Source organism: Corythoichthys intestinalis, chromosome 10, assembly GCF_030265065.1.
Source record: "Corythoichthys intestinalis isolate RoL2023-P3 chromosome 10, ASM3026506v1, whole genome shotgun sequence".
Classification (NCBI taxonomy): Eukaryota; Metazoa; Chordata; class Actinopteri; order Syngnathiformes; family Syngnathidae; genus Corythoichthys; species Corythoichthys intestinalis.
Window position 1 is genome coordinate 24,653,341 of NC_080404.1, and position 23,574 is coordinate 24,676,914.

The 23,574-nt window shown below is 38.6% G+C and overlaps 1 protein-coding gene across 1 annotated transcript in view; it reads left to right on the forward strand.

Annotated features, from left to right (window-relative positions):
- The window catches only part of LOC130923355 (protocadherin-15), a 490,939-nt gene extending 477,081 nt beyond the window's left edge, over positions 1 to 13,858 (forward strand). The window contains exons 38-39 of the mRNA XM_057849017.1: positions 8,253 to 8,367; positions 8,936 to 13,858. Coding sequence (XP_057705000.1) covers positions 8,253 to 8,367; positions 8,936 to 10,834 — 2,014 coding nt within the window. The 3' untranslated portion in view covers positions 10,835 to 13,858. The remainder of the gene's footprint in view (positions 1 to 8,252; positions 8,368 to 8,935) is intronic.
- The last annotated feature ends 9,716 nt before the right edge of the window (positions 13,859 to 23,574 follow it).

A 23,574-nucleotide genomic window follows, 5' to 3' on the forward strand; every position in this document is an offset into this window, starting at 1 on the left:
GAATTGTAAATGAGTTAATGGCTCGCAGTATGCAGTCAGTGTCAGCCAATTATTTGATGCACGAGTGACTGGAACTGTTTAAGTTTAATAAGTGTGTCAAAAATGACCTGCTTTTTCTATGGAATACCATGGGAACTTTTGATTTTAAGCAACCGCGGCTGTAATGAATGAAGTGCCTGAGGATATTTGGGGGCCAAAGATGCTAAAACGGCTGTAATGAATGAAGTGCCTGAGGATATTTGGGGGCCAAAGATGCTAAAACGTGTAATAAGTATCGGTTGTTGTCACCTACGTCATCACCACCACCTGAGCCGCCATCTTTCGTGTATCCCAGTGACCTGGACTACATCCCCCGCAGTCACGTTTGTTTTGTTGACAATTTTGCGGGTAAGCAGTCACGCGAATGTCACATCAAAATGGAAAAAAGCAAGAAGAACGACAAGACTCCTTATGTGGAGAAGCTTGAGAAAGTAGCAAGAGATCGGTATTTGTCAGTTATGACGCCAGTTATGGTGCCACTACCGTGGTCTGGAGACCAAAGATGACATGGTTACGTGTGATAATGAAAAGTGCCCCATTATGTGGTACCATTGACCTGTGTTGGTCTACAGCATGACACAGCTAAAGACGTGTTGGTTCTGCTGTGCTCCACTTAAGTTAGTGGTAATTGGTAGTTTGTGATGTTTTAACTGACAATTTGGCAACTTTAAAAGTACCTTGCCAAAGTGGGAAACTGTCTTGTCCTTTGTATTAACATTATGTATATATATTTATAAAATACAAAGAATAGGATTCAAGATGACTTAATATGTTTTGTTAAGTACAATCAAGTCACAACAAAATATCAATAACAGCTAAGTTTGAAAGGCACAGCTAAAGCATTCTTAAAGGCAAGGCAAAGCAAACGGTTAGCATAGTAAATGATACCTTTCACGTATAACAGTACAAACTACACAACAGGTGGGCAAAGGTTTGTAAGGGCACCGCATACATAAACAATCTTATCCAACAATGTGCAATATTCGCCGTCACATGGCAGAACCAAGTTAATAGGTATAGTTCCTGTTAGGATCTTACACTTCTGGCAAAGATTACAAATTACCCGTTCAACATGGATCCTCAAATGTGCCATCTTCCTAGTCTCCTCCACATCTCTACCAGCTAACCGACAGTGACCTTTTGTGAATGCAGGGAGTTTGACCTCTGCACATAACATACCCACATGTTCTTGAATATCAAAGCCTCTGTCAGCCAAGACAATGTCCCCGGGCAAAAGGTTATTAAGAAAACCACTTTTCAAGGTGATATGTTGTCACTTGTGCGACCACCCCTACCTTTTGACATGAAACATATTCCCCCCTTTGGTGTGATTCCAATTAGGTATTTCAACAAAGCGGCATGGAAAATGAATGAATGAATGTTGTAGTCATGCTTGTAACTAGAAAACATTTGCACAAGGGCCTTAAGATTTGATGGTTTCGCTGTAAAAATTTCAAAACATTCAATAATCACTGCAACTCTGCGTCCGAAGGAATCAACAAACCCGTGAGGCATTGTTTTATAGAGTGTTTCTCTGTCGGGGCAAACAATTGCTCGTCACAGGTTAGCATGTAAAAATGGCACCACTTCATTGAACACTCTGTACACAGTCTTACGAGAAACATGGAATATGTGTGCAATGTATAGTGCAGGCAGGTCCAAACGCAGGCGCATGAATATTAGAAGGAGCATCTGAAGGGTGCTGAAGGCTCCTCCTGTAGCTCACCAATGTCTTCCTCCATCCTCAATTGCTCACGCCTACTTCATCTAGAAGAGCAGTCCACGTTGGTGGGTTGAACAGATGTGTGTTCCAGGCGTAAGGATGGTGCCCAGTCAGGGTCTGCCTCATTCATTTCATGTGCTGGTTTTCCTGCACTTACAAAAGTCATATCAGTCATGCAACAGGTTGACATTAGTTACTTAAAAAGGATTTTAAAGCTTTGTAGTTTGTCTAAACTGGTGGGAACTGCCTTCACATGGCACTGATGTGTATGCAACAGATTCATTTATTTTTTTAAAGATTAACTGATCATTAGGCATAAAAAACAAACAGAAGATTGTTCTGGTGATTTAGTAGATCTGTAGTCTCCTCCACAGAGTGTTTGGTCAAGCATATCAGTAGCCTAAGCGGGAGGTAAATATCGCATTTTTTTCTAACACATCTCCCATACTTATCATTCATGGTGTGCTGTTACATCTTCATTACTACCCTTACTTTGTTACCTTTGAACTCTTTTTTTGTGTACTAGTACCATACGGTGAACGCCTGTGGCTTAGGCACTGTTAGCCAGTAGGGCAACAGTTAGCCTCTCTTAGACACTAGCGTGGTTAGCCAAAGTAAACAACACAACCACACGCCATAAGCGTTCAAATGCAGTCAGTATCAGCATCCGAAGAACATTAACACTTCCAGTTACTTACCTTTATGGAAATGTAGGGAACAGACCGACATGTTTTCAGTCGATGAATGAAAAGCAATGGCCTTTCTTCTCACCGCTGCAACCATTCGAAGCCTTATGGTCAACTCATCTGAGTTCCATACTTTCTCTTCCAGGCGGGAATGCTAAAAAAACGTATCCCATCCTTTTTGCATTCGTTTCTATCATGGGACCTAGAATGGCAGTCTTTCACACAACATGAGTGTACCATTTTCAACGATTACCACGCAGAACGGATGCCTAGCGGGCTTGTTGTTGTTGTGCAATACACGAAAACCCACATTGCATTGCGCTAGAAACATCACGAGACAAGAACCGATTCAAAGCTGCAATAAACATAAACAAAATATGAAACTGCGAAAAGCTGAGTAAAACACAAAATATCAAGGAAAATATGAAAAAAAAACATGCAAAAAGATAAAAAGTGAAAAATAATTTTTAAATGCAAAAATACAGCAGAAAAAAAAGCACAAAAACACCAAGAATATATGAAAAGGGCAAAATTATGCATAAACCAGGAATTATCAAAGAAAAAACTGCAAAAACACGCGAAAAACTGCAAAACGGAAAGCTGGGGACGGTGGCGCAAAAATAAACGTTCACTCACTGGCACTTAAGCATTCAAAAAACTGCAATAAAGGCAAACAAAATATAACATTTCAAAAAGCTGAGTAAAACAAAAAATACCAAGAAAAAAATTGCAAAAACACACAAAAATATACAAAGTGAAAAAAACATTTAATGCAAAAAAAAAAAAAAAAAAACCACCAAAAATATATGAAAAGGGCAAAATTATGCATAAACCACAAATTATCAGGAAAAAAAAAATCTGCAAAAACACCCGAAAAACTGCAAAACGGAAACCTGGGGGGGACGCAAAAATATACGTTCACTCACTGGCACCAATTCACATGGATTGATCAGCTATTCCTGTCAATGGTGGCAGCCAATGAGTCAACCTTTAAACGCACAAGTAATTGGACCCACTCTCAAGAAAATGGCCCGCTTTATTTTCTATGGAACCTAGTAGGAACCTTTGATATTTTGCAACTGTGGCTGTAATAAATGAAGTACCCCAAAAAATGTTTATGGCCACCAGGCCTCGAGTATTACACAACGAATTCCAGATCAAGCCTGCTTCCCTGATTTCTTTGCATATTTGAATATGACACTGGCAGGTTTGCAGCTGCCAATTACACCTCCCATATGGCACCAATCGGAAAGAACAAGCTAGCATAAGTGTAACAGCTGCTCCTAAAATGTTTGTTAAACTAGAAAAATGATAACAGGTGACTCTTTCTACACGGGAGCACTCTCAATTTGCTGCCTTTCACATTCCTGAAAGCGAAAATATCAGCCGTTCAAAAGCGTCCATGTCGCCAATTTGCCATAGCTAATGAGCGTAGCATCAGTGTGACTCGATACCTTTTGATCTGTAAATATTTGCGCGCCGCACTTCAGCGGCTTAAGCTTTTTAATCCGACAATCCCCGGAGTCAGAGCCGCACGTTCGCTAGGTGACGTTTGCAAGTTTCAAGTTCCACCTGCAGTTCATCGCCTTTGACTTTAGTTAATTAACGGACGATGTTGTGTTTTGCATGTCGCTTAGAAAAAAAAGCAGATTTAAGTCTCCTCTTTGGCATCTATTGAAATGAAAAATCCTTCAAACATTTTAGTGGAAAAAGGCCAAATAAATGTGTTATAGAATGGCGGAGGTGATTTATGAGAAGACTGTGATTAAAAGGAATATTGTGTGGCTTTCATTACCAAATTATTCTTTTCGAGGACAGTGGTTACAACAGTGGGCAGTGATTCAAAAGTTGACACTTAAGAGCTTTGACCCTTTATAGTGTACATTTCTAGTCATTACGTATATATTAGGGTTGTCAAACGATTAAAGTTTTTAATCGAGTTAATCACAGCTTAAGAATTAATTAATCGTGATTAATCGCAATTCAAACATCTATAAAATATGCCATATTTTTCTGTAAATTATTGTTGTAATGGAAAGATAAGACACAAGACGGATATAGACATTCAACATACTGTACATAAGTACTGTATTTTTTTATTATAACAAATCAACAAGATGGCATTAACATTATTAACATTCTGTTAACGCGATCCATGGATAGAAAGACTTGTAGTTCTTAGAAGATAAATGTTAGTACAAGTTATAGAAATGTTATATTAAAACCCCACAATGTTTTTGTTTTAATAAAATTTATAAAATTTTCAAACAAAAAATAAACTATTAGCTCGCCATTGTTGATGTCAATAATTACACAAAGCTCATAGTGCTGAAACCCATAAAATCAGTCGCACCCAAGCGCCAGCAGAGGGCGACAAAGCACCAAAAAACACAAGTAACAAATGGACATGACACTGTGCTGTCATTTTAATCTGAGCGGGGTGTGTGCGTTAAATGCGTCAAATATTTTAACGTGATTAATTTATAAAACTGATTACAGCCCGTTAACGCGATAATTTTGACAGCCCTAGTATATATTAGTTACCATTTATTTCTGAAATGATTATTATTGTGTTTTTTTATATTTTTATCTAATGATAAATGCACTTATAAATCAATGTAATGTTAATAAAAGCCAATTTCAATGACTAACAGTTGAAATACACTCTCACGTGCAGTGGTGCGGGAAATGGGGTGCTGAGGGTGCTGCAGCACCCCCTGGTGTTGGGAAGGGGAAAAGTGTTTTGGTAGATTCTTTTTGTTGTTGTTGTTAAAATAAATAAATAAATACAACATTGAAACAACAGAGTATTAACTTTGGGGATGAAATATATATGTTGAAAACTTTTTTGTTGTTAATAACATGGTCACCACCTGACACTTTTCTTGCTTCCGGGTCACGTTGTATAAGGCGCTATTGGAACGGAACAGTAAACTGTTGACATAGGAGGCGTTAACATATCGCAAAAAGGATTTACCAATTTTTTTCTTGACAAAAACAGCGACATTTTTTAAAAATTCAATTCAAGTTCAAAAATGAAGATGACTTCGATGATAGTTTTATCTACCTTTGGTGTCTTCAAATAGTTAAGACATGCTTGCGTTGTAGTCATATTATTGTTTGTTGTTGTTTGCAGCTGAACAGCAACTGCCGTGCAGATCGCTGTTGGATATTCATGTGCAATTTATTTGAGTGCTGTGAAAAGGGGGTGTTAAACTGAGACTTATTGGACCTTTTACTTTTCAAATGTATTCGTATGTCGTTGCACCATCTAGCTGCACTGATTTGCGCTGTAATAGATGGCCGCTTTTATTTCCAATACAAAATCTCCAACACACACTGTAGGTGAAATAGAACGTTGTCTTTGTAGTCGCCTAATAGTAGTACGTCAACTATCCAGCATGTGTGTGTACTGCCATCTTGCATCTATGGAGAAAATGCGCGAGCATGACAAATTTGGAACGAAATGGCTGTTTTTGGATGGGAAACACCAAAAAAGATCCTCAGCATCCCCTGCTTAACCAAGTAACATTACCAGTAGATTTTTTTTCATAGAATTCATGCTGTGCCATTAACTGTTTTCAAAATTTTACACGTCAGGGTCCGTGTATCTTTCGGCCATTCATTTTTCCTTCTAATTTTGGAAAATGGAAAACGAGCCCAATCTTGTCTTTTGTTTTTATGTGTGTAAACAAAAACGAGAAATGAAATGTCCCCCGTTTCACCTTTAAAAACTGGCAGTTCAATAACGGAAAACGAGTTCTTCTTATGAATTGATATTATGCGGCTGCAGCAGGGTCTTATCCAGTGTTTAATTTGTAAATCATAAGGTGCCAGAACGCATAGTACATATGACAGCGCACGGATGACGACACGGGGACAGGTCCTGGAACAGAAAATGGTGGTGAAAACAAAACGCAAATGCCCACTTGCCATGCTGTGGGACTTTGGTTTTTTTCTTTCTTTTCTCCGTGCTTTTCTGACTCGTTTTGAACCATCTTCCTTCTTTTTGAAAAAAGACCGTAAATGCAACTCTCTTTTTGCCATGTTGAAATACCGTTTGATCCTGGCTGCTTGCTCCCCAGATGCCGCAAATTTCAAAAGGTTTTTTTTTTTTTTTTTTTTAATGTCAGGGGCGTGATTTGTTGGTCCAGCTTTTCAGTGCATCAACAAATCTCCGACTCTTTCAGATGACGTTAAATTTTTTAAACAACATGCATTTCTTGGGATTTGTTGTGTAAATGAATTCATGCATATAATTATTATTTTTTTTTATATACTTTATTTTATACTGTGTAATGTCACTGTAATATTCTGATATGTTTTCCGAGGCACCCTGAAGTGCACGCAACGTTACTGTTGTTTTAGTCACGTGATGCAGGGGTGCACAGCCTGCCGAGAGCCACAAGCTGTGTTCGTACTGTTAGCGCCATCTGTTAATAAAGAAACAAAGTTGTCAGCACATCGTGTGTTCGATACCTTTGTCAACAAAAAGTTCAAAACAAGACACTATGCACAATCTGTTTAAGAGATGCTGGAACTGGAGAGCTTTGAGTAGTAGGAAGCGAAGGGGAGACGAGCGAGATGCAAAGGTTCGTGGTTGAATGTGGCGGTAGATCGCTAGTATTTTGTTTATTGTTTTCTTATTGTTGCTACAACAAAGTGGAGAAAGCTATCAATGACTCCTCTCCTTCTTTACCCCCAACGTTTTTATATTATTATTATTATTTTATATGCACAAGAGGTGCCGGATCTGCCCAAATAAGTCCCGGAACACAGGGAGGTCAAAATCAAGAGGTGGCGGATCTTGTTCCGGCAAGATCCGGCTCAAATTAACCCCTGGTATCGTCTATTTATAAGAAGAAGAACATCATCTTCCGGGTCATGGCTCATTTTGAAAGCAAACTTGGTGAAATACAAATATTGGATGTATTTTGTTTTTCGACTTCTGTTCAATAAACTAATCTTAGAAAAATGGATTAACGCTCGTTTGCCGTTACTACATTACCAGTTTTTTCATCGGGAAACAGGACATGATTCATTTATCGTTTTTTGGTTCCACACATTAAAACAAAAAATGGAATTGGGCTCATTTTCCGTTTTTTGTTTTCCAAAATTCGAAGGACAAACAAAATATGCATGGACTCATAAGACCGTTGAACCTTTTTAGGGCAAGTGACTCTTTCTATTCATTTAAAAATAAAAAAAAAGGACCTTCAGCAATTATTATTTTTGAAATTGTTAATCATTATTGTATATTATTATATAATTTTCATCTACGGTACTAATAAATACATTGATAAATCAGTATCATGTTCACACATTTAAATCATCTATTATAAAGTAAATTTTTTCATAGTATTTAACTTATTTATCTGCATGCCATTTAACGGCATTGGACGTCCAATTCATTGAAATGGGGAGGACAGGCTGTGCAAGCCTATCTTTCAGTGCCACTGACCAGTGCAAAACGTCCAATCCATGAACGAACATTCATTCACCGCTCCTAGTCAAAATGGAGTGGACGTCTAGCACCACCAATGGCATCCATTGTGTTCAAATTACTGCCATGTATAGGTAATCAAATTGTTAAAAAACTCATGAAACTTGTGTATGAAAGGGTTTAATGAGGTTTTAGGTATAACCTTCACAATTCCTACTTGAGCATGTTTCCATTCTTTTGAGTTCTGGAATTCCTATCACAAGTATGAACAAGTATGTTTGAGCCTCTGCAAGAAATATTTTGGAATGGGTCTTAGCTCTAATTGCATAAAATGACATATATTTCTTTATATGGTTCTCAGGTATGACCTCCCTCAATATGGCAGTCGGAGGAGATTGATTGCTCCCGTGTATGATGAATATGGAGAGGTGATCATGGAAGATGACGGTTATTACTACAGTCCGCATGGACCTGAGGTACAACTTTGCCTTAAATGGGATTTTTATGCTCTTGAAAATGGCTACAATGTCAAGTATTTCCAGAATCCAGCAGTGTCTCAAAGTGCGGTACCGTCCAAATCCTTCAAATTCTTAAGTACATTTCATTTACCATTTTATTTCTTTTTTTCCCCTAAATTCTCAGGGGTGTTCATGCTTATAAAAATAACTCAGCTTTTTGCTATGTATTTTGCTACTGGACTAATGTATTTTAACTCAATTCCTACCATTGACAGCAATTGATTGATTTTTATTTGTAAATATTAACAATTTTTGAAAATCAAGGGGAAGCAGAAAATATTCTCCTTAGATGTTTTAATTCATTTTTTTTTAAATATATTTTTTTAATGAAAACAAAAAAAGGAAACATTATTTTTGTATTCATTTCTAAATGATATAATTCAGTGCCATTGACAGCGCTAGATGTCCAATCAGATTGAATGTCTAGCGGCGTCAATAGCAGCTACTCTTTGAGGTGATACTTGCTGTAAAATTTGATAACGACTGACCTAAAGTATTATTGAATGAGAAAATATCACTGTTTTAGGGGAGAGGCAGAGGCAGGGGCAGGGGCCGTGGCGGCATGAGGGGCCGCGGTCCCCTAAAGAGGGTCGCGTTTAGGGACGACGAGGGAACGGAGCAAGCCGAACCAGAAGATGACGGCGAGCCGTCCAAGGCTGCCAAGAAGCTGAAATCTGTCATCAAACTCAGCAAACTCCTGGCAGCCGGCAAGAGAGCAGAGCAGGCGTCCGCCACTGCCAGCCCGTCTGCGTGGAAGAAAGCCAAAATGTTCAAGATGTTCGGCGTGAAGAAAAAAGATAAGGATTATGCCAAACTGATGTCAGCTCGCCGGATCGATAGTTTGGAGAGCCTGAGCGACGGGCCGTCACCTGCGGGACCCATTGACAGCAAGTCGGGCGCTCGCAGCCAGCTGGGCAAAGTGTTGAAGAAAATCAACCTCGGCAAGAGGTTGCGGGCTCGGAGGAAATCCCAGAGTAGTGTTAGCGTCAACGGCAGCGAGAGGGATGAAGAGGCCTCGCGAGTGACCAGCGAGGATGAAAGCAAATCTAAAGTGTCCATTAGCGTGACGGAGAGCGAGCCAGAAGCAGTGGCGAGCGGAAGCGGTAAAGACAGAGGCTCGGATGACGAGTCCTCAGAGAAAAGCAGTGTGGATAGAGAGTACCTAAAAGTGGATTTAGATCGGGACGACGCCAACGAAAGCACCGTGGACTCCGAAGAAGAGCCCGATCGAGGGCCGGGTGATTCAGATGAAGAAAGCGAGTCTGAAGGAGAAGGAACTGAAAAAGAGTTGGTCAGCGAGAAAGAATCTGGATCAGAAAAGGAATCTGAATCTGAGAAGCCATCGGGCACGGAGAAAGAGTCTGAAACTGAGAAAGACTCTGAATCAGAGGGAGAGTCGGAAACAGAGAAGGGCTCGGAGTCCGAATCCGTCAAAGCATCCGATTCGGAAAAAGGAACGGGGACGGCTACGGAGAAGGATTCGGGATCGGAGGTGGAATCTGATGAAGAATCAGAGGAGGGAGAGGATTCTGGTAGCGCTAAAGATAGTGGGTCTTCTGCTCGTTCATCCATGAGATCATCAGTGACTGAAGCTAGCAAGACAGGCAGTGGCAGTGGGACCGGAACTCGGAGCGGGACTGAAACGGGGAGTAGACCGAGTAGTGGCAGTGGAAGCTATAGCAGGAGTGAGAGTAGTAGCAGGACTGGGAGCGTTAGTGGAAGTGCAAAAAGTCGAATTGCAAGCAGTAAATCTGGCTCAAGTATGAGGTCGTCACAAAAGACTAAAACATCAGCAAGCACAATAACATCTGAAAAGTCCAGCCAGAAGCCCAGTGACGCCGAATCAGGGACGGGAACAGTCAGTGAGGCCGAATCGGGGTCAGGAAGTGAAGGATCGTGGTCTAAAGGGTCCAGCCAGAGGAAAACGTCTGCTTCCGACTCCATTGGAGGGTCATCCCATAGCAGACAGGTGACTGAAGAGAGTTCCTTGGGCAGTAGGAGAAGTTCCTCTGCTACCGCGTCCACCAGCGGAAGCCAGCGCTCCCGAAAATCGGTCCTCAGCCACAGATCTGAGGGCACAATAACCGAAGAGAGCGAAGGCGAAGCTTCGGAAACCGCCGATGAAAGCAAAGAGTCGGCGAGTGACATCAGCGACGACGCCGTATCCAGAAGGTCCAGTGTGGCGTCGGTAGACCCTAGCCCATCTGCCCCTTACACTAGTCCTCAATATCCTTCTGAAATCAGAAGTATCAGCGACACTTCTGAAGAAACGTACGGAGGATTATCACCGATTACCGAGGTCGACGAAGACGCCATCTCCACTGACAAGTCCATCGGCGGTGGCTCTGTTACCGAGGCCAGTAAAGACACCGAGGCCACATCGGATGCTGAGTCCGAATCAGAGGGGAATCTCACGTCGTTTTAGAAAACGATAGTACAACTGTAAAGTAAGAGAACACCGGTGATCTCTGCATGGGAGTGAACACACTTGGACTTTTCTACTGCAACAGCAATCTTTTCCATCCTTTTTCTTCTGTTTGAGTGGGCATTCATCACTCTTCTTGATCTTTTATTATTGCGTGAATACCGACAGTCAAGGATTGTTCTTGAGAATGCTACAATTACTATTCAACATCCTGTTTTTAACCCTTTATAGGTGAAGTAGCTATTTTTGGGGGGTCATTTTGGGTCATCTAGGCCACATGCCATAGGCAACATACATGACCCAAAATGTGATGTCCACATATGTAGATGACAGGTCCCAATTATAATGATATATATTATTAACCCTTTAAGGTCTGGGCCTATTTTGTCTGATTTTGCATGCCTTTGAAGTTGCCTTTATATTTCAAAGAAAGAATTGTTTACGATGGCCTGGTTTGGTCCCTTTTTTTGTGACACCTTGAACTTCATGTCCAAACTGTTGTTTCATTCACTGACCAATTATAAATCATCATTTTGGGCCCAAAAAGACCAAAAATTCCAAAATCGTTTTGTCAAATTTTTTAATACTGATGTCCAATTGACAACCAAACATGCGTAACGAACCGTTTTGAAACTTTGTAATATTTATTCAACATGTTAGGATGAACATTCAACCAAAAAAAATTAGAATAAATAGTCTTATATTTGACAATTCAACATAAACAACAGGTATAGCCATAGGCGTTTTTTGCCTTTATACATGCTCTAGTCAAAACAGGTTATATACAGCAGACCGAACAGTGAAAAAATATATACCATCTAACACAAAAAGTGTTTAGAGGCCATCTCTTTATGAGTTTAGGTATTGCGGCCCATCACCTGATGAAAACTATGTACACACAATCAAGCTTCTTGAACACACATTTATATAGACAAATTGAGAAGACTGATTGTGGGGAAAAAATATATATACAACATTGGGAAAAAAAGTATTTTCAAAAATATTTACAATAAACAAGTTAAATTTTTTTCAGGCTTGCCACTCCGAAAAGCAGTTTCGTCCTGGAATTCGACACAGGGCGACATCACACAGCCCACACTTCCACGGGGTGTCGGTCCTCTTTCCACCCTTCCATTTTCATTTCACTTTACTTTCATTGTCACTATAAATGTACATGAAAAAAAGTCAGTATTTATGAAAATAATAAAGTATAAAATAAAAATATATACAGCAATAAATAATAATGGAAATCTATATGTATGACAATAGAAAGAATACCATAGCTGAATATGTGCTACATCCCTAATCTTCATATAGAAAGAAGATCATCACAATTATAAATTCCTGCCTTGGATACACACAGTGCACGTACGACTTTGATCTGATATGCACATTTTATTATTATATACACAAACACACACTTATATTGCATCAAAATTAACTTTGTCTTGCAATATCAAAAGAAACTTTCAAAAGAAACTTTTTCAGCATCAAAAAAAAAAAAGTGAGTTTGCTTACCTCTGCTCGTCGATGGCGTCAACCACGTGTTCAAATCCGTCACTATCTTCACTCGAGGACTCTTCCGAAGAAGACGATGATGACGAATTTGGACCATCCTCTTCCTCAAGTTGATCAAAAAGCACAATTGCCTGCGCTAAATTTAGTTTTCCGTTCATTCTCAAAGTCACACAAAGTCGCTGCTCGAGCCACACGGCCGTCGCTCGCCCCCTCGCTGCTTCAGAACACTCCTCCCTCTCGTTCGGTGGAACCTCGCACGGCAGTTATATTTATTTAAAAAACGCATTTTGTGCTTCCACTGTGACTTCGAAAGGGTTCGTTTGATTTGTGTTTTTTTCATGGATCTTCCGTTTTGAAAAAGGACAAGAAATGATGGAAATATAGACATAAAGAAATGATCCATGCAGCGTTTTAATGTTTTTTTGAGAGGACAATAAAACTATAAAACTTAAATGACAATATCTCACGTTTTAGTTGGTCGATTGACTTCAAATAATAACGAGAGTAAACCGCAACTTCCGCACTTTAAAACGAGACCAACCAACGGCATGTGGGTGACGTAATTAAAACGTGAGGGCGCTTCAAAGACGACGTGCGCTGAGGACGCGCCGGCGCGTCCTTCGACTCTCAAGGGTTAATAATTAATATATTTTTAATTTTTTTTTTTTTTTTTAATATATTTATATTTTTTGATAATAAATACAATTATAAGTGGATAAAATGTTAATAGAAACTTACATTTATTTAAATCTGATTAAATAAACAGAAATACTCTGGTTATGGACCCCAGTAACACTCTAAAGTTGATTTTTATTTCCTCCAAAGTGATTAACTCTTTAGAGGAAATGCGGCTATTTAAAAAAATGAATAAATAAATAAAAACAATTTTTTAAATTTTTTTAAACTTAAAGACCTGGCATTCACTCTACATTTACATTTTGTGAAGCCTACATGACCTAAAATGTGATGTCTACTTACTGTAAGTGGACATCAAGTCTCAATGATAATTATATCGTTTTGTTTATCATAAATGAATGGATTTTTATTTCATGAATAATTTTCTAATTATAAAATAAACATTAAAACAAAATTGATCAAATCCATTTATAAGTTCTTGACTTACCCTGAACCCAAACAAAAAGACTTACAGTCAGACATTCAGAACCCAACAAATTAGCCATTACATCATGAATAAAAAGAGAAATACACAACGTTTGCAGCTCCTAATAACACTCTAAAGTTAATTTATTTTCATGTTTCAGTGCCATTGACAGCGCTAGACGTCCAAGGGCGAGGTAGATGTCCGTTAACCCCTCCTAGTAAAAATGGATTGAACGTCTAGCGCCACCAATGGTTGCTAACAAGTGTCCTATAAAGGGTTAAAGGGCAATTTCTCTCAACAGATTCAAATCCACTTTTTTAGGAGTGTCTTTTGTATAGTTTTTAAAGGAAAACCGCAAAAAGCTACCACTAAAACTGATCTCTTGTCTGCTCAGCTGGGAAGAAAGAAACGAATGAAGCTCGTGGTCGATGGAGAAAATGAGACTACCACAACCGGAGAAGAGAGCTCCTCTGAGACGCAGAGGTGCCGACCGCCCTCCATCCACAGCAACATCAACGGGAACATCTACCTTGCCCAGAATGGCACGATCGTCCGAACCCGACGGACGCCCCACCCTAACAACTTAAAGGTGGGTTCCCAGTTTAAAAAACTGGACAAACTCGGGGTGACTCACGAAGAGCCATCGCCCGTCGTTAGCGTCGAGGCCCTCGACGGCAACACCGAGAACGGGACGGGAACGTACGTTCCGACTGACGTGGACATCAACCTTAACACTCGGGCGTCTTGCGGCTCCCTGAACGGTCTTAAAAGCGCTGGGTCCAAAAGCAGTATCGGTCAGTCCTCGCTGGGCAGAAACGGCAGCGGTCCGTGCGCCAGCGAGGAACTGGAGACTTCGGTGGACAACCGCAAGGACAGCAGGGAGACGCTGCCGGCCCACAGCGATCACACCATTTCGGATGAGGAGGAATTATGGATGGGACCTTGGAACAACCTGCACATACCAATGACCAAACTCTGACTCCGTTAACTTGCCTTTCATGTTTGATTTTCTTTCTCTTTTTTTGTTTTTTTTAATTTTCACAAACTGTGTGCCTCCACTGTAAAATCTCTCTTAATTTGTATCGATTGACAAACGAATCAACAAAGAGCTGCAAGGCAATGAAGGCGTCCCAGTGGACCGTGAGTCACCATTTTGATTTTTTTACTCTATCGAGCGCAGATGATTACTATTGCCTCTATTTTTGTCATTGGCTGCCGTTGACAGTGATAGATAAACCAAAGTTGCTTTGAAAATGATCTGCTTTTTATTGTCATTTTAGCATTCTTCAACTTAAAACACATTAATAAGCTTCCTATTGGTCAATCGGCTTTGACTAATTCGAAAAATTAACATTGGCTGCCCCTGACGGCAATGAACGTCCAATCCATTTGGACTGGATAGCAATGGCGAGCCAGCCAGGAAGCACTCCCGTTTTATGCTAACCTAAGTGCTAATGCCACTTCGTCAAGTGGCGATTAATTAGATTAGATCATGTTTCAGTGTCGTTGACAGTGATAGATATCCAATCCATTTGGACTGAATTGCTGCCAGTCGCCTTGTCAAAATAGATTGGACGTCCATCACCGTCAATGGTACATAAACAGCCTTCCCAGTTTAAATAGATTTGATGTCAATGACAGCCAGTGAATTAAGTATCTTTAATATATTAACACAAGATGATTGAAATTTAAAAGTGATTACATCTATAAGGTTATGCTTATTTTCATTTATGAAGATTTATAAGGATAAAAATATAAGAAAAATATTTTTCTCGATTTTGTATCTGATAGTGATGGAAGAAAATTTACACACGATTGTATTTGTTTTTGAGCAGTGAATATGTGACAGATGGTAGGTTTTCTTTGTTTGGTTGTTTTTTTTCAAAGCATATTTGTAACTACAGGATGTACAGGGTGACACTAAAAATTTGACAATTTTTGTTGAGGTAACCTGAAATTTCCACAATATTTAAGAAACATGAAATATTGAGTATAAAATGTTGATATCTTTTGTATTTTCAGGTTGAGAAATGACCAAGGGCGTAGGTTTGGTCTCAACAATATAATGATATAACCTGCGTGTACACTTTTTTGCTGGGGGGCGTGACATTAATAAGGCCAAACCGACTTGGTTAACAGGAGTCGGGGCTTCATTTCTCACAAATATGAACCTAATTAATTGATAGGCTAAATGATCAATGCCAAAATAAATCTTTATTGAATTATGCTAACTTTCGTGTGTATTGGTTCAAACCTTTGTTTTCAAAATTTACTAAAGAAACATTTTTTAAAAAACTTCCAGAATAAATGTCTGTATTTTATTTGCAAATTTAAATTTTAATATTTGAACATAACTTCAATGATATTAACATACACAATAAATACAAAATGGTTTATAATCTCTTAACAATCCAGTAATACAATAAATAAACATTTGTCTTAAGACCAATCTACTTTTGGTGAAATAAATATAACTGAAAAATTTCTTTGTATAAAAAAATTAAAATGGAGCCTTTCTTCAGGTAAAACACTGCTGCTTTTGTCCACAAGCACAGCCAAACTCAACAAAAAAAAGAAAACTTTTTACCCCGATTATATACTTAATGTGTATGATTATCTGGGAAAAAATGTCTTTATAGGCTGCAAGTAAAATATTTTTAAAATAAATCAACACATTTTAAATAAATACAAGTCATCAGCCAATCGCACGCGCGTTTGTTGGGGGGGGGGGGGGGGGGACCGTTACATTCAGCAAGTGAAAAGGGGTAAATGTAACTCTGACCATAGGCTTCATAATGTAATTGTCGGGGCGCTGGGCCAATAAAAAGGGGGCTTGCATCGTTGGCGAGGCCGTCAAAGCTGACCGAGTGGAATCACAGACATAGAGCTTTTTTGTTGAAAATTCTCGTGAATAAATGCTTAAATCCCTGAATTCTTTATAAGTTCTTGGTTAAAAGCAAAATAACGGGCAGGTACCGGCATGTTACGTAAATATGTCGAATGTGCAGCTCGTCTTTAAGTTCACTGTGGCGCCGCCTTACCACAACAAAGAGCTTTTTACGTTAAAATTCTTGTGAATAAATGCTTAAATCCCTGAATTCGCTATAGATATGGATGTAAAACTGTATCAATTCTTGGTTAAAAGCAAAAAAAAAAACCTGCAGGTAGCTTTTTTTTTTTTACGTAAATATTGCGAACTATGATGCCAATGCCTCAGCGGCTAATTTCTCCATGTTTTTCACAACGTTTCAAAATGCATTCATGGTACAAAAAATATAACAATTACCTTGAATCCTCGAACAAATCACTCCTGAGACAATCCTTCATGTTAGTATTTAGTAGAACTTTAGTACTTTTTGAACCGAAATCGCTGCGTGCGTGTGTTTGTGAATAGCTTCTCTTGATGTGGGCGGCCCCCCCTTAAAGGAGTTGCACAGTGCATGGCCGAGCTGACCCGTCAATAATGATGATGTCTATGGTCTGACCATCATTAAAATAATTCACTTAATGATGGTATGGTCAATTCTATCCTTTCACAACATATGGGAAAACAATCTAAATTACCTATATAACTGAACTCCTTATATAATGCAAGTAAGGTTGCTTAAAAGTTGGTGGGGACAATGTCAGCATCCTGAAAAGTTGGTAGTGTTATGTCCCTCTTGTCCATATGCAAACATATGCCCTTGGAAATGACATTCACTTCCAAAGAAAAGTGAAAATTTCGTGTCTTAGCGGTGTACCTTCAACGCAAAATTTTGAAAAAGGACCTCATGCAAACAAATTTGGACCTTGTAGCAAAAACTAGGATTTGTTTGACAAGATTTTGACTTCCAAATGCGAAATCGTTTACAGATTTGATACATTTTTGAGTTTCTCTTTCAAGTGTGAATAAATAAAAGAGCTAAATTATTCAATTTTATTGAGCCAGCTTCATCAGTTTCCGAGATATTTGCTGTAAAAGTGATGTCAATTTTTTGGGCCCCCCTGTACTTCCTATTGTTCATCATTAACTCATTCACTGCCATTGACACCTTTGGATAAATGAGGCTCTCCTAGCCCGAATGCGGTTGCTATACACCACGATACCTCCTGATACGGCCAAACCATATTTCTCTCATTAGACAGGTAATGCAAAATTTCCAGCAAAATGCTGGCAAAAAAGTAGACTGAAGGGTGTAAGAGCAAGATCAGTAAAACAATCCAAAATTGGGAAAAATTGACTGCCACGATCATTCACTGCATTTTGGCCAGTTTTACTGCCACTTCTCCACAGTCTTATACTGATTGCACCAATTCAAAAAGAATTCTGCCTGGTAACAAACTCGTTTAAATCCACAATAGAAGGATAACAACAGGCCAATGGCATTGAAGGAGTTAACCTGCGGCTCTCACTTTGGATGTACGCAAGTGTCTTTATGACAACTTGTGGAATGTTTAATCCACTTTTTTTTGTTTGGTCGTTTGTTTTTAGAGACTTCTAAAATTGCACAAAAGAGTGAAAGTTGAATAAAATGTTGCACATTGCCACAACTTAGCAGTATTTCCATGCTGTCACTTTGTTCCATGTCACCAAATTTGGGCTCGAGTGCCAGCAGGAAGCGTGAGAAGGGGGAAGTCTCGCTCTTTTTGAACTTGACTGTCAACTGAAAACCGAGCAAAAAAAAAAAAAAAAAAAAAAAAACAAATAATGGAACTCTCGAGTAGATTCCCTTCATTTATTGTGTGACACATCCAACATGTGGAGGATGACATTAGCCTTTCATTTAGCAGTCAATCACAAGCAAAAGCTCTGCCAATCAAGTCGGCGGGATGTTTTGAAGGCGGCTGTTCAGAGAACAGCGGGAGACGCAGATGCAGACTTGCTTCAAAAGAGCAACGATGCAACTAGGTCAGGATCGGGAACCTTGTTCAACAACACCACCAGCAGCACAAAATCTGCTCTCCTTAAAATAACCATGCGCCATGCAGGGGGGAGGATTAACAATTTACCAGGAATATGGGTGGTAGCTCCATTCAATGAATTCTGCAAGGGTAGCACTCACGCTGACATCTGTTGCGTTTGAGTTTCGCTACTAGCGCCTTCGTTTAAAAAAGAAGCCACAGTTTCAGTGAAGAGGTTCATGATATAATTGCATTGCAAACGTGTTTGTCCAATCTATTTGAACATTCTGGGTTCTTGCATTGTTTTTCAAAGTCAAATTTAATGCTTTTTAAGACATTTCTAAGACCTTAAAAATATAATTTAGACCAAAACATGTTGCAACAATTTCTGATGAAGAAAAAAACTAATTTTATTTCACTGTAATTGGTATTTTCCACTCCTGTTTGTACAGCTTTCGTACCTTTTCAACATAAATCCGGCGTTGGATCGCTGCATGTGTTTGAGAATAACTGGGACCGACTGAAGCGGAGTGTGGGACGGCCCCCTACTCGAAAGCGTGGCACAGTGTCTGGGGATGTCCCGTCAATGTCATAATACAGTCTATGGTTTATCACTAGTAGATGTCCAACCTGTTTGAAGTAAGAGGGAGTTCATTCGCTGCAATCCCTCCCACTTAAAACGGATTGGACATTTATGGCTGTCAGTGACAGCCAATGTCAAGCAACGAGTTAAGTTTCGGGCTTTTGATAGCATTTCCTTTTGATTTTTTGTCACTTCCTGTTGATTTCGGGGCATTTCTGGGTCATTTCGTGTTCATTTGTGGCATTTACAGGTCACTTCCTGTTGATTTTTGGGTTACTGGAAAGGAGGTGACTCATTAATGAATGGGCAGTGAGTCAGAATCAGTAGGAAGTCACCTGTAATTGCCCTAAAATGAAAAGGAAGTGACCTGTAAATGCCCACAATTACTGGCTGTGAATGCTCTCGTTTCAATGCCATTGACGGTGCTAGACCTCCAATCCAGTCAAAATTAGATGTCTAGCACTGTCAGTGGCAGCCAGTGAGCTAACACTTTTAAAATGGAAGATTTTGATGGCAACCCTAGCATTAAACACATCTTCTGGAAATTTAATACCTACTGCAATTTTCCCAAAAAATCTAAGACATTTTAAGACTTTGATCATCCGGATTTTAATTTAATACATTTTAAGACTTTTTACCGACCAGCAGGAACCCTGACACTAATTCATTCACTGCCAACCCCCTAGTTCAAATGGATTGGATGTCCATTGCCATCAATGGCTGCCAATCAGTAAAATTTCAAAAGTCAGTTACAGAGATACCGGAATTTAGCTGACCCTAAATTAAATGCATTTTCTGTCAAATCAAATTAAAGGAGTTCCCATTCTGGTTTGACAGAAAATCATGACAAGACCAAGACATTTGGGAGTTGAAACCGGTCATGAGAATTTTTACCAAAAACAGGGCCTTGTGTAAAATAATTGAAGGAGATGCTCTTGTTATGCTATTATTGAGGCCGACAAAACTGCAAAGATATTTTAAAATCTGATCAAAATTCACGATGTTATGGTTAGGGATGCACCGAAATCAAAATTCTTAGCCGAAATCAAATATGAGAAAACTGAAGCACAGGTCTTTTCTTTTGTCTGTCCTTCCCTCTCTGTCTCCACAAAATTCTGTCTAGCTGCTTTCTCTGAAAAAAAAAAATAACACAATATAAACAACCACAATGGGAGAACCTCAGGTGGCACATTAGAACTGTTCAGCTGAAAAAGACCCTCAGATTTCCAATCTCAATGTCTAGGCAGCTGAAAAGGACAGGTTAAAAAAAAAAACTGAGCCCGGAAAATTACCATATATATACATTTAGGGGTAGCGTTACATTTATATACATTATATACATGTATATATATGTATACACATATTATTAGGGCTGTCAAAATTATCGCGTTAATGAGCGGTAATTAATTTTTTAAATTAATCCCGTTAAAATATTTGACGCAATTAACGCACAAATGCCCCGCTCAAACAGATTAAAATGAGAGCACAGTGAAAGGTGTACTTGTGTTTTTTGGAGTTTTACCGCCCTCTGCTGGCCCTTGGGTGCGACTGATTTTATAGGCTTCAGCACCCATGAGCATTGTGTAAGTAATTATTGATATCAACAATGGCGGGCTACTAGTTTATTTTTTGATTGAAAATTTTACAAATTTTATTAAAACGAAAACATTAAGAGGGGTTTTGATATAAAATTTCTATAACTTGTCTTTTAAGAAATACAAGTCTTTCTATCCATGGATCGCTTTAACAGAATGTTAATAATGGTAATGCCATCTTGTTGATTTATTGTTATAATAAAGAAATACAGTACTTATGTACCGTATGTTGAATGTATATATCCATCTTGTGTCTTATCTTTCCATTCCAACAATAATTTACAGAAAAGTATGGCATATTTTATAGATGGTTTGAATTGCGATTAATTGCGATTAATTACGATTAATTAATTTTTAAGCTGTAATTAACTTGATTAAAAATTTTAATCGTTTGATCCCCTAATATATATATATATATGTGTGTGTGTGTGTGTGTGTGTGTGTGTGTGTGTGTGTGTATATGTATGTATATGTATATATATATAATTTATATAAAAAAAGTTAAGCCATTTATTATTCACAATTTTATTTTTATTTTTAGAAATGTGAATTATTAATGGTTAGCATTACAAAACTATTTGATGCTTATTTCGTACTGACATTAGAATATGCACAACTTAAAACAAGCACAAAATTAAACGTTGTTTAACTTGACCCACTGTAGAATAAAAAGCATGTTTTCGAGGAACTACATTTCGTGAACATGGATGATCAAAACATGGCAACTTTGGGTTATTTTTGTGTTGTTACAGATGCATGAACAATAAACCTAAAATTCAAATGAAACTTTCTGAGGTGAGTTTGTTCACCACCCATTTTGAAAAACATTTTTTGTCTTCTTCCATGTGTGAAACGTCACAGAAAAATTCACCACCCAAAAGTCGAACCTGACTTTGAGACTAACGCGTCAACCGCGTGCTCCACGGCGCCGCCCAGGGCCCACGTTTTCTTTTTGTCCTGAAGAATTGGATTAAAATGATCCTCCTGTGCCCGTCTCAGGATAATATCCCTCACATCGTGTCTCTTACTGGATTAAATAACGGGCATAAAAGCCAACATGTCCCGATGCTAATGTTCTTCAGCAAAGAGATTTCAATCCAATGTTCCCGCAAAACAAGATTAACATACAATTTCTATTTGTTGTTTAAAAACGGTATTGTAATGCTTTAGTGTCTTCCCTGCTTTTCATCAAAATACCCCAAGGACAAAGGATACTTTTTACATACTCTCTATGAAATTGGTCAATGTTGAAGGAGAGTCATGCTGGATAGATGTCCACTCTTTTCACGCTTCTGCGTTGAATTTCAATGAGTTATCCCTACTAGACGTCCAATTTATTTGAATCTTCAAATGGATTGGACGATCAATGGAAGCCGATGAGTTAACTCTTAAGGCTGATTTATGCTTCTGCGTTGCGGTTACGGCGGACCTACGCTGTAGCCTGACGTGCGTCTCTAAAAAATCCTGACTACGGGTGACGTCAACTAGGCCTGTCATGCTAACAAATTTTATTAGGCGATATATTGTCTCATAAATTATTACCGATATGCCATATTGTTGTCCATCCTTTTTAAACCAATTCAACCACGAATGTAGTGACATTACATCCTAATAAATCACCTATTCAAATGCAATTAATTGTTATTCTTCAATAAAACAAACTATATTAAAAAAATATCAATAATAAAAGAAACACACACAATGCATAATGAGTCATTTTAAAGCTAATTAAGTGCAGAATATGAAATAGGTGAGAAACCAAAAGTCATTTTTGTTGTCTGGAACCCATTAAAAGTGTTGATTTGATCCAAAATCATCTTGTGCTGCAAAGTGCACATGTTAAACAATTTGAAGCCAAATTATTATCATTTATTACCTCATATTACCATTGCCAATGATATTTCATAATGGGTGTCATTTTAAATCTATTCTTAGTGTAGAAGCTGAAGTATGTTAGATTGCCTCCAGAAATCAGAACATGACGTGCTTTTATTTTAAAATGTTCACCGGAAGTACGTTTTCTAAGCCACTAACCATAAGCTTTACACTCAGTAAGAAAAAAACAAAAACAAAGTGCACTTCGCTTTTCGCCATGTGGTGTCAGTAAATGATTTTTTTTCTTTTGTTTGCATCGTTTGCAAATGCTGTAATCCAGCGAGTTTTCATGTTTGAGGTGTCACCTTTTAACCGCAATTTTGCATTGTGGAGAGGACTGCCAATGTTTTATACCAGGCTAAAGTGTTTAGTGCATTGTCTTTTTTTGCATTTGCCTCAATGCAGCAATGCTAACGTTTTACAATGTTTAACATAGATGTGTTTCCTTATTTTGTATTTCTGAACTTTAATTCTACGGCGTGTTGATGGCCAGTAAACATCTGTGAAAGCTACTGGAGTCTCTAATGCAATCAACACGCACAAATATTTGCACGCACACATGCGGCGATAAATCGCAGCTGGGAAAATTACCACCCTCATTTTTATTTACCATGCAATAATTTGACTGATTGCATATCGCGACAGGCTTAATGCCCTTGAAGGGGCACGCTTCCATAAGTGGTTCAAAAATGCATTTTCTATGGAATCCAATTTGCTGTAAGGAATACATTACAGTGCTGGCCAAAAGTATTGGCACCCCTGCAATTCTGTCAAATAATGCTCAATTTCTCCCATAAAATGATTGCAATTACAAATGCTTTGGTAGTAATATCTTCATTTATTTTGCTTGCGATGAAAAAACACAAAAAAAGAATGAAAAAAAAAAAATCATAATCATTTTGCAAAAAATCCAAAAAGAGACAAAAGTACTGGCACCGTCAGCCTAATACTTGGTAGCACAACCTTTAGACAAAATAACTGCAAACAACCGCTTCCGGTATCCATCAATATGATTCTTAAAATGCTCTGCTGGAATTTTAGACCATTCTTCTTTGGCCAACTGCTCCAGGTCTCTGAGATTTGAAGGCTGCCTTCTCTAAACTGCCATTTTCAGATCTCTCCACAGGTGTTCTATGGGATTCAGGTTTGGACTCATTGCTGGCCACTTTAGAAGTCTCCAGTG